The sequence below is a fragment of the Oncorhynchus kisutch genome, unplaced genomic scaffold (genome assembly GCF_002021735.2).
Source record: "Oncorhynchus kisutch isolate 150728-3 unplaced genomic scaffold, Okis_V2 scaffold1115, whole genome shotgun sequence".
NCBI lineage: Eukaryota > Metazoa > Chordata > Actinopteri > Salmoniformes > Salmonidae > Oncorhynchus > Oncorhynchus kisutch.
In genome coordinates, this window is record NW_022263060.1 from 70,192 (window position 1) to 85,447 (window position 15,256).

At 40.9% G+C, this 15,256-nt stretch overlaps 1 protein-coding gene across 3 annotated transcripts in view; it reads right to left on the reverse strand.

Moving 5' to 3' along the window:
* LOC116364637 (B-cell receptor CD22-like) overlaps nt 1–14,462 on the reverse strand; it is a 34,569-nt gene extending 20,107 nt beyond the window's left edge. For all 3 annotated transcript variants that reach the window (XM_031817667.1, XM_031817666.1, XM_031817668.1), the window contains exons 1-3: nt 14,165–14,462; nt 3,713–4,060; nt 3,337–3,549 (exon numbers count right to left, since the gene is read on the reverse strand). In XM_031817667.1, coding sequence (XP_031673527.1) covers nt 3,337–3,549; nt 3,713–4,060; nt 14,165–14,219 — 616 coding nt within the window. In that variant the 5' untranslated portion in view covers nt 14,220–14,462. The remainder of the gene's footprint in view (nt 1–3,336; nt 3,550–3,712; nt 4,061–14,164) is intronic.
* Between the last annotated feature and the right edge of the window lie 794 nt (nt 14,463–15,256).

Genomic DNA, 15,256 nt, shown 5'->3' on the forward strand with positions numbered 1-15,256 from the left:
GGGTGTTCAATGTGTCAACATGTTGAGTAAAGGTCTTCATAAAGGGTGTTCAATGTGTCAACATGTTGAGTAAAGGTCTTCATAAAGGGTGTTCAATGTGTCAACATGTTGAGTAAAGGTCTTCATAAAGGGTGTTCAATGTGTCAACATGTTGAGTAAAGGTCTTCATAAAGGGTGTTCAATGTGTCAACATGTTGAGTAAAGGTCTTCATAAAGGGTGTTCAATGTGTCAACATGTTGAGTAAAGGTCTTCATAAAGGGTGTTCAATGTGTCAACATGTTGAGTAAAGGTCTTCATAAAGGGTGTTCAATGTGTCAACATGTTGAGTAAAGGTCTTCATAAAGGGTGTTCAATGTGTCAACATGTTGAGTAAAGGTCTTCATAAAGGGTGTTCAATGTGTCAACATGTTGAGTAAAGGTCTTCATAAAGGGTGTTCAATGTGTCAACATGTTGAGTAAAGGTCTTCATAAAGGGTGTTCAATGTGTCAACATGTTGAGTAAAGGTCTTCATAAAGGGTGTTCAATGTGTCAACATGTTGAGTAAAGGTCTTCATAAAGGGTGTTCAATGTGTCAACATGTTGAGTAAAGGTCTTCATAAAGGGTGTTCAATGTGTCAACATGTTGAGTAAAGGTCTTCATAAAGGGTGTTCAATGTGTCAACATGTTGAGTAAAGGTCTTCATAAAGGGTGTTCAATGTGTCAACATGTTGAGTAAAGGTCTTCATAAAGGGTGTTCAATGTGTCAACATGTTGAGTAAAGGTCTTCATAAAGGGTGTTCAATGTGTCAACATGTTGAGTAAAGGTCTTCATAAAGGGTGTTCAATGTGTCAACATGTTGAGTAAAGGTCTTCATAAAGGGTGTTCAATGTGTCAACATGTTGAGTAAAGGTCTTCATAAAGGGTGTTCAATGTGTCAACATGTTGAGTAAAGGTCTTCATAAAGGGTGTTCAATGTGTCAACATGTTGAGTAAAGGTCTTCATAAAGGGTGTTCAATGTGTCAACATGTTGAGTAAAGGTCTTCATAAAGGGTGTTCAATGTGTCAACATGTTGAGTAAAGGTCTTCATAAAGGGTGTTCAATGTGTCAACATGTTGAGTAAAGGTCTTCATAAAGGGTGTTCAATGTGTCAACATGTTGAGTAAAGGTCTTCATAAAGGGTGTTCAATGTGTCAACATGTTGAGTAAAGGTCTTCATAAAGGGTGTTCAATGTGTCAACATGTTGAGTAAAGGTCTTCATAAAGGGTGTTCAATGTGTCAACATGTTGAGTAAAGGTCTTCATAAAGGGTGTTCAATGTGTCAACATGTTGAGTAAAGGTCTTCATAAAGGGTGTTCAATGTGTCAACATGTTGAGTAAAGGTCTTCATAAAGGGTGTTCAATGTGTCAACATGTTGAGTAAAGGTCTTCATAAAGGGTGTTCAATGTGTCAACATGTTGAGTAAAGGTCTTCATAAAGGGTGTTCAATGTGTCAACATGTTGAGTAAAGGTCTTCATAAAGGGTGTTCAATGTGTCAACATGTTGAGTAAAGGTCTTCATAAAGGGTGTTCAATGTGTCAACATGTTGAGTAAAGGTCTTCATAAAGGGTGTTCAATGTGTCAACATGTTGAGTAAAGGTCTTCATAAAGGGTGTTCAATGTGTCAACATGTTGAGTAAAGGTCTTCATAAAGGGTGTTCAATGTGTCAACATGTTGAGTAAAGGTCTTCATAAAGGGTGTTCAATGTGTCAACATGTTGAGTAAAGGTCTTCATAAAGGGTGTTCAATGTGTCAACATGTTGAGTAAAGGTCTTCATAAAGGGTGTTCAATGTGTCAACATGTTGAGTAAAGGTCTTCATAAAGGGTGTTCAATGTGTCAACATGTTGAGTAAAGGTCTTCATAAAGGGTGTTCAATGTGTCAACATATTGAGTAAAGGTCTTCATAAAGGGTGTTCAATGTGTCAACATGTTGAGTAAAGGTCTTCATAAAGGGTGTTCAATGTGTCAACATGTTGAGTAAAGGTCTTCATAAAGGGTGTTCAATGTGTCAACATGTTGAGTAAAGGTCTTCATAAAGGGTGTTCAATGTGTCAACATGTTGAGTAAAGGTCTTCATAAAGGGTGTTCAATGTGTCAACATGTTGAGTAAAGGTCTTCATAAAGGGTGTTCAATGTGTCAACATGTTGAGTAAAGGTCTTCATAAAGGGTGTTCAATGTGTCAACATATTGAGTAAAGGTCTTCATAAAGGGTGTTCAATGTGTCAACATATTGAGTAAAGGTCTTCATAAAGGGTGTTCAATGTGTCAACATGTTGAGTAAAGGTCTTCATAAAGGGTGTTCAATGTGTCAACATGTTGAGTAAAGGTCTTCATAAAGGGTGTTCAATGTGTCAACATATTGAGTAAAGGTCTTCATAAAGGGTGTTCAATGTGTCAACATATTGAGTAAAGGTCTTCATAAAGGGTGTTCAATGTGTCAACATGTTGAGTAAAGGTCTTCATAAAGGGTGTTCAATGTGTCAACATGTTGAGTAAAGGTCTTCATAAAGGGTGTTCAATGTGTCAACATGTTGAGTAAAGGTCTTCATAAAGGGTGTTCAATGTGTCAACATGTTGAGTAAAGGTCTTCATAAAGGGTGTTCAATGTGTCAACATGTTGAGTAAAGGTCTTCATAAAGGGTGTTCAATGTGTCAACATGTTGAGTAAAGGTCTTCATAAAGGGTGTTCAATGTGTCAACATGTTGAGTAAAGGTCTTCATAAAGGGTGTTCAATGTGTCAACATGTTGAGTAAAGGTCTTCATAAAGGGTGTTCAATGTGTCAACATGTTGAGTAAAGGTCTTCATAAAGGGTGTTCAATGTGTCAACATGTTGAGTAAAGGTCTTCATAAAGGGTGTTCAATGTGTCAACATGTTGAGTAAAGGTCTTCATAAAGGGTGTTCAATGTGTCAACATGTTGAGTAAAGGTCTTCATAAAGGGTGTTCAATGTGTCAACATGTTGAGTAAAGGTCTTCATAAAGGGTGTTCAATGTGTCAACATATTGAGTAAAGGTCTTCATAAAGGGTGTTCAATGTGTCAACATATTGAGTAAAGGTCTTCATAAAGGGTGTTCAATGTGTCAACATGTTGAGTAAAGGTCTTCATAAAAGGCATCTGGTAGAAGTAAATTCACCCACAAACATGAATATATCTTCTGAATTTGATGTACAATCTTGAAGCCCTACGAAGATACGGAACTAAAGCAGAAGTGGACGGCACATTAACAGCAAATACAATTAGAATCATCTCACAACCGGAAACAACATTTTATTTGTATGAAAATGTATGTAAAAGTCCACACTCACAGACTGCAGGAGAGTGGAGATCCTCATGGCCTTTTACAGCACAGGAGTACCTGTCTGCATCACTAAAGGAGTCTGAGTACAGGCTGGAAGTGTCCTCCTTTACTTTGTGTCCGTTCTTGTACCAGATGTAGGTGGGGTTGTCAGTCAGAGTACAGGTGGTGCTACAGGTCAGTGTCTTATCCTGATGTCCACCAGTCACCTTCACCTGAAGACCTGGAGAAAAAACAATATCACTGTAAATCCCTTTATCACTGACTTATCACTCTAATACGAAGATGGAAGAAATCCTATGTTATACAGACATAAATACAAACCAAGACAATTATCCTGAACTAAATGGAATTCAACAGTTTAACTATATTGAATGTTACTGTACCTGTGACAGACAGAGTGACTCCAGGACTGCCCATATATTTCCCTCCTTCCTGATTTGTCATAAATCTGAACTTGTACTCAGCAGAGTCACTCTCTCCCAGGTCTGTTATTTTCAGGCTTTGACCATTCTTCTTGTCTCCATGATACTCCAGACGACCTGAATACTCTGGGTCCTGACCTAGACTGTCAGGTTCTACACCAGTCCCCAATTCAGTGAACCAGAAGGCTGTTGTGACTGTATGACCACTGGGATATGTGTAAGAGCAGGACAGCTCCACTGAAGACCCCTTCAAGACACAGATTCTATTCTTGGTGTAAGTCACATTCCAGCCATCCTGACCCAGCACCACTGAAAAAGTCATGCAACACAATTGTATCAAAATTAAGCCAAGGTCTGTTGGCACAGACTAAGGGACGGATCGAGAGACAACAGATCAAGGTGTGCTGTGCTACTATAGTTAGTGAGGCCTGGCCTACCGTAAAACTTCAATTAGTTTGGGCGTTTTATTTGATTACCGATAAATAACTGAACATAACAAATGCTTTATTACAGACAGGCTTCTACTTGAGCCAGGCATCTCTTTCCTGAATGTACACAGCTCTCGCTCATTTGCATAGTTAATAGTTTCATTCCAGCATTCACTTCCAGCATTTTAATACATTTCTTAATTTCCTTCACTAACGTGTTAGGGACACATCACAATTTACTGGGGGGTCCAAAATAGGGGAGGGTTATCAAACTTGTTTAGTTGCTTTGGGGAGGGTTATCAAACTTTTTAGTTGCTTTGGGGAGGGTTGTCAAACTTGTTTAGTTGCTTTGGGGAGGGTTGTCAAACCTTTTTAGTTGCTTTGGGGAGGGTTGTCAAACCTTTTTAGTTGCTTTGGGGAGGGTTGACAAACCTTTTAGTTGCTTTGGGGAGGGTGGTCAAACATTTTAGTTGCTTTGGGGAGGGTGGTCAAACCTTTTTAGTTGCTTTGGGGAGGGTTGTCAAACCTTTTTAGTTGCTTTGGGGAGGGTTGTCAAACCTTTTTAGTTGCTTTGGGGAGGGTTGACAAACCTTTTAGTTGCTTTGGGGAGGGTGGTCAAACATTTTAGTTGCTTTGGGGAGGGTGGTCAAACCTTTTTAGTTGCTTTGGGGAGGGTTGTCAAACCTTTTTAGTTGCTTTGGAGAGGGTGGTCAAACCTTTTTAGTTGCTTTGGGGAGGGTGGTCAAACCTTTTTAGTTGCTTTGGGGAGGGTTGTCAAACCTTTTTAGTTGCTTTGGGGAGGGTGGTCAAACCTTTTAGTTGCTTTGGGGAGGGTTGTCAAATCTTTTAGTTGCTTTGGGGAGGGTTGTCAAACCTTTTTAGTTGCTTTGGGGAGGGTTGTCAAACCTTTTTAGTTGCTTTGGGGAGGGTTGTGTGTTTTTTTTTATTGGCCACAGGGGAGGGTAGTGTGTTGTATATCTGGATAAAATTAGTTATTTAGCAGGTTTACTTTATAATGTCTTCCATGCTAGCTAAATGTCCTCCTCATCTTGTATGCACCTCCCCTATATCAAGGTGTTTTGGTACTTCCATTGTGCACTATGCTTTTACACATGCATAGTCTACCTACCACAGGTCAGTATAGTCTACCTACCACAGGTCAGTATAGTCTACCTACCACAGGTCAGTAAAGTCTACCTACCACAGGTCAGTATAGTCTACCTACCACAGGTCAGTATAGTCTACCTACCACAGGTCAGTATAGTCTACCTACCACAGGTCAGTATTGTCTACCTACCACAGGTCAGTATAGTCTACCTACCACAGGTCAATATAGTCTACCTACCACAGGTCAATATAATCTACCTACCACAGGTCAGTATAGTCTACCTACCACAGGTCAGTATAGTCTACCTACCACAGGTCAGTATAGTCTACCTACCACAGGTCAGTATAGTCTACCTACCACAGGTCAGTATAGTCTACCTACCACAGGTCAGTATAGTCTACCTACCACAGGTCAGTATTGTCTACCTACCACAGGTCAGTATAGTCTACCTACCATAGGTCAATATAGTCTACCTACCACAGGTCAATATAATCTACCTACCACAGGTCAGTATAGTCTACCTACCACAGGTCAGTATAGTCTACCTACCACAGGTCAGTATAGTCTACCTACCACAGGTCAGTATTGTCTACCTACCACAGGTCAGTATAGTCTACCTACCACAGGTCAATATAGTCTACCTACCACAGGTCAATATAATCTACCTACCACAGGTCAGTATAGTCTACCTACCACAGGTCAGTATAGTCTACCAGTCTAACTGTCTATCCTGCCCTAAATCCACCATTCATAGTGACAATAGTGGTATATGGATTGTTTGTCCAGATCTGTAATAGGCTAATTAGCAAACATACCACACATAAAATCATTCAAAGCTGCACACATTTTCAATATGAATCCACAAGAAAACATATGAATAGCTGATAGGCAGCAGAGAGACCAGGTGCATCATTGCGCAAGAAAGAACATGAGATGCACAGTTTAAAAAGCCCCCCAATGATCTTGTTTAGGGACAATACAATGATCCTACCTAGACTAGACTACCAAACAACAATGCAATGAATAGTTGCAATATTGTTTTTAAGTGAGTACACATTTCTACTGTACTGTAGACTGTGTGAAAATGTCATTTTAATAACGGCGCAAAAGCCCTGTGATTTGAACGTTTCCTTCCATTTGGATCAGTTGTGGGTCATCGACAATTTCTAAGGTCTAGGAAGGCACAGTAGCAGGCCAGTCTGGCTGTGTGTTTCTGATACTGAGATCCGCTGTCTGTTTCAGCGGATCGGCGCAAAAACCCAGTTATTCAGGTAGGCTTAACAGGATCTGCCTCCTCTCCAATCCCGAGCCAGCTATTCCTCGCGTACATTAGACGTAAGGCTTCAATATAGCCTAAATAATCATTTAAATGTATTACCTTTTATATGTGGCATAAACACAACCAGCCACAATGTTGTCATCTGATTAGGCTACTTTAAAAGTCTCCTTTAGGCATGCGCACATTCGTCCAATATCTAATTCCAGGAACCTCAAAACGGCCTGACGTGAACAAGGTTCCCAACCAACTTTTTTTATGCGAATTAAAAGTACATGTTGGATAGAAAATGGTACAACATCATGGGAAAGCATTTATTAGGCTACAGATGAAATATATTATGATGAATTTCACAGGGTGGTGATGAACTTCACAGGGTGGTGATGAACTTCACAGGGTGGTGATGAACTTCACAGGGGGGGTGATGAACTTCACAGGGGGGGTGATGAACTTCACAGGGGGGGTGATGAACTTCACAGGGGGGTGATGAACTTCACAGGGGGGTGAAAGTGCACAGAGACAACTGATGGGAAAATGTGCATAAATTTTTATGCAGATTTTAAAATATTTGTTTCACCAGCAGCCCCAAACATCTAAAGAATAAGCGACAGACCAGCCAAAGGCTTGTAAGAATTGTACTTAAACTCCCCCTTCATACTCATCTGTAGGTCAAACATTTTTGTCTGCATTTCTGCAGTGTCTGTATCTATGTAATTGTATGGAAATACGTCCCAGACTGTATTGTGCAATACTGGTCAATTTTAAATAACTGTGTGTATATATACACACACATGCATACACACACACACACACACACAGTGGGGAGAACAAGTATTTGAAACACTGCCAATTTTTCAGGTTTTCCTACTTACAAAGCATAGAGGTCTGTAATTTTTATCATAGGTACACTTCAACAGTGAGACGGAATCTAAAACAAAAATCCATAAAATCCTATTGTATGATTCTTAAGTAATTAATTTGCATTTTATTGCATGACATAAGTATTTGATACATCAGAAAATCAGAACTTAACATTTGGTACAGAAACCTTTGTTTGCAATTACAGAGATCATACGTTTCCTGTAGTTCTTGACCAGGTTTGCACATACTGCAGCAGGGATTTTGTTCCACTCCTCCATACAGACCTTCTCCAGATCCTTCAGGTTTCGGGGCTGTCGCTGGGCAATACGGACTTTCAGCTCCCTCCAAAGACTTTCTTTTGGGTTCAGGTCTGGAGACTGGCTAGGCCACTCCAGGACCTTGAGATGCTTCTTACGGAGCCACTCCTTAGATGCCCTGGCTGTGTGTTTCGGGTCGTTGTCATGCTGGAAGACCCAGCCACGACCCATCTTCAATGTTCCTACTGAGGGAAGGAGGTTGTTGGCCAAGATCTTGCGATACATGGCCCCATCCATCCTCTCCTCAATACGGTGCAGTCATCCTGTCCCCTTTGCAGAAAACCATCCCCAAAGAATGATGTTTCCACCTCTGTGCTTCACAGTTGGGATTGTTTTCTTGGGGTTGTACTTATCCTTCTTCTTCCTCCAAACACAGCGAGTGGAGTTCAGACCAAAAAGCTCTATTTTTGTCTCATCAGACTACATGACCTTCTCCCATTCCTCCTCTGGATCATCCAGATGGTCATTGGCAAACTTCAGATGGGCCTGGACATGCGCTGGCTTCAGCAGGGGGACCTTGCGTGTGCTGCATGATTTTAATCCATGACGGTATAGTGTGTTACTAATGGTTTTCTTTGAGACTGTGGTCCCAGCTCTCTTCAGGTCATTGACCAGGTCCTGCCATGTAGTTCTGGGCTGATCCCTCACCTTCCTCATGATCATTGATGCCCCACGAGGTGAGATCTTGCATGGCGCCCCAGACCGAGGGTGATTGACCGTCATCTTGAACTTCTTCCATTTTATAATTGTGCCAACAGTTGTTGCCTTCTCACCAAGCTGCTTGCCTATTGGCTAGTAGCACATCCCAGCCTTGTGCAGGTCTACAATTGTATCCCTGATGTCCTTACACAGCGCTCTGGTCTTGGCCACTGTGGAGAGGTTGGAGTCTGTTTGATTGAGTGTGTGGACAGGTGTCTTTTATACAGGTAACGAGTTCAAACAGGTGCAGTTAATACAGGTAATGAGTGGAGAACAGGAGGGCTTCTTAAAGAAAAACGAATATGTCTGTGAGAGCCGGAATTCTTACTGGTTGGTAGGTGATCAAATACTTATGTCATGCAATAAAATGCAAATTCATTACTTAAAAATCATACAATTAGATTCCGTCTCTCACAGTTGAAGTGTACCTATAATAAAAATTCCAGACCTCTACATGCTTTGTAAGTAGGAAAACTTGCAAAATCGGCAGTGTATCAAATACTTGTTCTCCCCACTGTATATATGTGTGTGTGTGTTTTATTACTGACAAATAAAATCAATCAGTTTAGTCTGTAAAGTGACCATTTGATGAAAGGAAAGAGACATCCTTACAAAACACCAAAAAGTTCAACAACATTCAGAGATTGCCACGCCTTCTTTACTGGGTAGGCCTACAAGATAAGGAGTGATGTGTTCTCTGTTTGCCAAGCCTTCTTTACTGGGTAGGCCTACAAGATAAGGAGTGATGTGTTCTCTGTTTGCCAAGCCTTCTTTACTGGGTAGGCCTACAAGATAAGGAGGGCTGTAATTTCCTGTTTCTCTAGATTGAGTTTTGATTGTGGTTTTAAAACGCAAACCATGATATTGAAGTGCTCAAAGTCATTATGCTTTTGTTTATTGGTTGTGTGGTGCATTGGCATAGAAACCTGTTGGTGGAAAATTTGTTGCATATATTATACTGTATAAATAAATATTGCATCGAAATGTTTAAAATCTGATTTCCCCCTAGCTGATCATTGTCTGCAGCCGGCTCTGATTGTAGTGTAAAGAAACAGGCAGGGAGAGTGATCTCGTCGGTGGTGATCGGCGAACCCTCAACCTTCTGGCCAGTGACTCGGCATGGCATTAACTGTGCCGCAAAAACATGCTGAAGTGGCAAAGTCAAATTTCACATTTATAAAGACACTGTAGCTATATAATTAATATGAACATGTCACACCCTGATCTGGTTCACCTGTCCCTGTGATGGTCTCCACCAGGTGTCGCTTTTTTCCCCCAGTGTATTTATCCCTGTGTTTCCTGTCTCTCTGTGCCAGTGTATTTATCCCTGTGTTTCCTGTCTCTCTGTGCCAGTGTATTTATCCCTGTGTTTCCTGTCTCTCTGTGCCAGTGTATTTATCCCTGTGTTTCCTGTCTCTTGTGCAAGTGTATTTATCCCTGTGTTTCCTGTCTCTCTGTGCCAGTGTATTTATCCCTGTGTTTCCTGTCTCTCTGTGCCAGTGTATTTATCCCTGTGTTTCCTGTCTCTCTGTGCCAGGTCGTCTTGTATGTTTAAGTCACGTTCTCCTGCTTTTTTGCTATTATCCTTTTCTAGTTCTCCTGGTTTTGACCCTTGCCTGTTTCTGGACTATATACTTGCCTGCCTGACCTTTCTGCCTGCCTTGACCACGAGCCTGTCTGCCACTCTGTACCTCCTGGACTCCGATCTGGTTTTGACCTTTTGCCTGTCCACAACCATTGTCTTGCCTACCTCTTTTGGATGAATTAACATTGTAAGACTCCAACCATCTGCCTCCTGTGTCTGCATCTGGGTCTCGCCTTGTGTCCTGCTAGAACTGGGTGAGTTCAGACTAAATATAAAAGCACTTAAACTCTCTGAAAGCTTCACTTATACAAAAGTTTTACTTGACCCCAAAATGGTTCTCAAATGGATTACTAAGAAATGTTCAACCACTGTTTAAAAATGGCCTTTTTGTCTTTGTACAAATTACCAATTAATTAAAAATGAAACATTCAATGTATCTCTTTTTCAAAAAAAGCATTGCAGAACTGATTTCAATTTCATCCCCCAGAAAAGACAGAACAAATATTACATTATGGCTGACCTCAATGTGCTGGTTGATAAAATACCTGTATTTATGGAAAATATGTTGAGAGAATTTGGTTATGCAATTATTGTAAATTGGTATGGAAGAATGTATTTCATGGAGTTATCAGAATTGTATGGGAAGGTCTGCTCAGTCCAAGATTACAGCATTACACAAATGGAGTAGGCAGGTGGCAGCGGCGGGAGGTAGGGAACTGGTGTCTGCCCAATATAAAGGATCAAAACTGGAGGAGGTAGGGAACTGGTGTCTGCCCAATATAAAGGATCAAAACTGGAGGAGGTAGGGAACTGGTGTCTGCCCAATATAAAGGATCAAAACTGGAGGAGGTAGGGAACTGGTGTCTGCCCAATATAAAGGATCAAAACTGGAGGAGGTAGGGAACTGGTGTCTGCCCAATATAAAGGATCAAAACTGGAGGAGGTAGGGAACTGGTGTCTGCCCAATATAAAGGATCAAAACTGGAGGAGGTAGGGAACTGGTGTCTGCCCAATATAAAGGATCAAAACTGGAGGAGGTAGGGAACTGGTGTCTGCCCAATATAAAGGATCAAAACTGGAGGAGGTAGGGAACTGGTGTCTGCCCAATATAAAGGATCAAAACTGGAGGAGGTAGGGAACTGGTGTCTGCCCAATATAAAGGATCAAAACTGGAAGAGGTAGGGAACTGGTGTCTGCCCAATATAAAGGATCAAACTGGAGGAGGTAGGGAACTGGTGTCTGCCCAATATAAAGGATCAAAACTGCCGGAGGAACAAAAACAGCATAAATAGGAAAGTATACCAGTTTTGTTTGAGGACCAGGATGTTGACAGCTGTGCCATATAGATTGAAAAACAGCTGGGAAGAAATGTTTTGAATGTACCGATTCCATGGCACAGGGTGTATGAGTTGATATACAGTTGAAGTCGGAAGTTTACATACACTTAAGTTGGAGTCATTAACTTGTTTTTCAACCACTCCACAAATGTCTTGTTAACAAACTAGTTTTGGTAAAGCAAGTAGGACTTGTGCATGACAAGTAATTTTTCAAACAATTGTTTAGACATTATTTCACTATCACAATTCCAGCGGGTCAGAAGTTTATATAGACTAAATTGACTGTGCCTATAAACAGCTTGGAAAATTACAGAATGATGTCATGGCTTTAGAAGCTTCTGATAGGCTCATTTGCGTCAATTGGAGGTGTAGATGTATTTCAAGGCCTACCTTTCAAACTCAGTGCCTCTTTGCTCGACATCATGGGAAAATCAAAAGAAATCAGCCAAGACCTATATATTGCAGAAAATATTGCAGACCTCCACAAGTTTGGTTCATCCTTGGGAGCAATTTCCAAACGCCTGAAGGTACCACGGTCATCTGTACAAACAATAGTACGCAAGTATATACACCATGGGACCAAACAGCCTTCATACTGCTCTGGAAGGCGATGCGTTCTGTCTCCTAGTGATGAACGTTCTTTGGTGTGAAAAGTGCAAATCAATCCCAGAACAACAGCAAAGGACCCTGACTATGCTGGATGAAACAGGCACAAAGTAATCTATATCCACAGTAAAACGAGTCCTATATCGACATATCCTGAAAGGCTGCTCAGCAACGAAGAAGCCACTGCTCCAAAACAGCCATTAATAAAACACCAGACTATGGTTTACAACTGCACATGGGGACAAAGATTGTACTTTTAGGAGAAATGTCATCTGGTCTGATGAAACGAAAACAACTGTTTGGCCATACTGACCGTCGTTATGTTTGGAGGAAAAAGGGGAAGGCTTGCAAGCCGAAGAACACCATCCCAAGCATCATGTTGTGGGGGTGCTTTGCAGGGACTGATGCACTTCACAAAATATATGGCATCATGAGGAAAGGAAAATGATGTGCATATATTGAAGCAGCATCAAGACATCAGTCAGGAAGTTAAAGCTTGGTCGCAAATGGATTTTCCAAATGGACAATGACCCAAGCATACTTCCAAAGTTGTGGCAAAATGGCTTAAGCACAACCAAAGTCAAGGTATTGGAGTGGCCATCACAAAGCCCTGACCTCAATCCCATAGAAAATTTGTGGGCAGAACTGAAAAAGCGTGTGCGAGCAAGGAGGCCTACAAACCTGACTCAGTTACACCATCTCTGTCAGGAGGAATGTGCCAAAATTCAGCCAACTTATTGTGGGAAGCTTGTGTAAGGCTACCTGAAATGTTTGACCCAAGTTAAACAATTTAAAGGCAATGCAACCAAATACTAATTGAGTGTATGTCAAATTCTGACCCACTTGAAATGTGATGAAAGAAATAAAAGCTGAAATCATTCTATTATTCTGACATTTCACATTCTTAAAATAAAGTGGTAATCCTAACTGACCTACAACAGGGAATTTTTACCTGGATTAAATGTTAGGAATTGTGAGACTGAGTTTAAATGTATTTGGCGTATTTGTATGTAAACTTCTGACTAACTGTGCATTTTTAAAATGACTCAAGACTTCGTTTTTTATTTAACTAGGCAAGTCAGTTAAGAACAAATTCTTATTTTCAATGACGGCCAAGGAACGGTGGGTTAACTGCCTGTTCGGGGGCAGAACGACAGTTTTGTACCTTGTCAGCTCGGGGGTTTGAACTTGCAACCTTCCGGTTACTAGTCCAACGCTCTAACCACTAGTCTACCCTGCCACCCCTTGTTTTTCAGCTCACATTATTCTACAGAATTCTTGCCACCAACAATGTTGAATATTTGGGGCATTCAATTATCGTAGCTCTTCAGATTTAGTTGTGTGGATGCAAAAATCAATAGACCATTTGTTCTGGTATTGCCCTCAGGTAGCCTGTTGCTGGTCTCAGGAATGGACAAAAAAGCATAACATGAATCTAAAATTGACCCTACAAATAGCATTTTTGAGAGATCTGGAGAGACCTGGTCAGTCAATTACTAACATACTAATACTCTTACGAATCAACTCGCAATCGGTGGATTCTATTTGATTACATCTATTCAAATTGTATGTTAAACATCACAGCATAGTTGAAAGATACATGGTGTGTAGAAATCCAAAGATTGTGGCCAGCAGAGATGGGTGGGATGGGCTGAGGGAAACTGAGTTGGGATGTGGAGTGTCTGGGTGGGGGATAGAATGACGGTCAAAGACAAAAGTAGAAAATTCAGTCAAAATAAACCAACATTTTTTGAATGACACTGAGGGGCAACGCTGTTACGTCCAATGCATGTTTTGAGTGAGGATGGTTGAGGGGCAGCTCTCTGGGAACTGTGGGGGGGGGGGGGGGGGATCTTGTTGGCAGTTAGGAGCTTGGGCCGGTGGCCGAAAGGTGGTTCTGGGCCCCGATTTGACTTTGTCAAAGTGCCCTTGGGCGTGGCACTTGACCTTTGTTGCTCTGCATAGGCTTGTCTGCTAAATGACTGACTGTAAATGTTTTGTCCACTTTGTCGCCATAGTTGAGTTGAGTGAATGGAAATCACAGATACGCATCACTTATCACTTGAAAGATAACTATTTAAAGTGAAGTGGAGACTCCTAACAGAACACACCAGATTAACATTATGATTCATATCCTTTTAGAAATGTCTGTAGATTATTAAACAAAGCAACTAAAAGATAAGAATGAGACCATACCTGCTACAGACCAGAGAAAGACCACCAACACACTTCCTGCTGTTCTCAAGGCCATTGTTGCATCTCCCACCCTGCAGTCTTAGAAACAAACACTATAGCTGGTGAATAACTCCACCTGATACATTGAAGTATAAACTGTAAATGGGGTACAGGGCCTCATTACTGAAAATGAACCAGGCTCATTTTGTGTTGTATTGTGCTATATGGTTGTCTATGTGAATACTGTCTGTCTGTAAGTGTATTGCACTATGTATGTATGCAATGTGTTGCATGTCTGTCTATTTAATCTGACATAAAGTATGATACAAAATACATTCGTAATGTATACAATAGTCGTCATCATTATCAACAATCACTTATTGAACATATTTGTAGAACTGCAAAAAACATATTTCTATATTGATTATTCTGAAGCTGTTTTATTCTCAGAACCCCAAATATAGGAGGATAAATGTTCAATCCTCTACGGTCCGTCAAGCTGTACAGCAGCCTAAAGACTGACCACCAGGTTCAATGATAACTCCTATCCTCAAGCTGTGAGGCTAAACAGCAAGTGACTCTCTCACACACACACACACAAATACAGAAACCATCTGTATTGAAGGCCCATAAGGCCCATGGAGTCTGTATAAAAAGTCTAGAGAGCTGGTTGTTATGGATGTAGAAAGTTGAAACACACATCCTACACAGTAAAGATGTCAACCCTCCTCCCCATCAGTCTGGTCCTGAAGGGCCCTCAGATAAACCCACTGTCATTCACACGCACACTGAGCAGAGATTCAAATGGTTGTTTGCATGTCTATTTTACCCTGGTTAATCATCTCATCACTATGTAGATCAACACTCCTACACTGAGACACTTTATGAATACTGACCCTGATGTAACAACCAAAACATAACAAGTAAAATGATACATTAGCCTCAATAATGACTTACAGCTACAAACTAATAACCAAAAACTAACAAAGTTATTGTCAAGAGTACTTAGAGTGAAGTGAAGGAGAGGTCTTGTACAGTGAGTCAACTGGTTGATACATATTTAAAGTGGTCGGGAACTGTCCTTTCCTCTTAAGGTCCTCTTTACGTCATTAA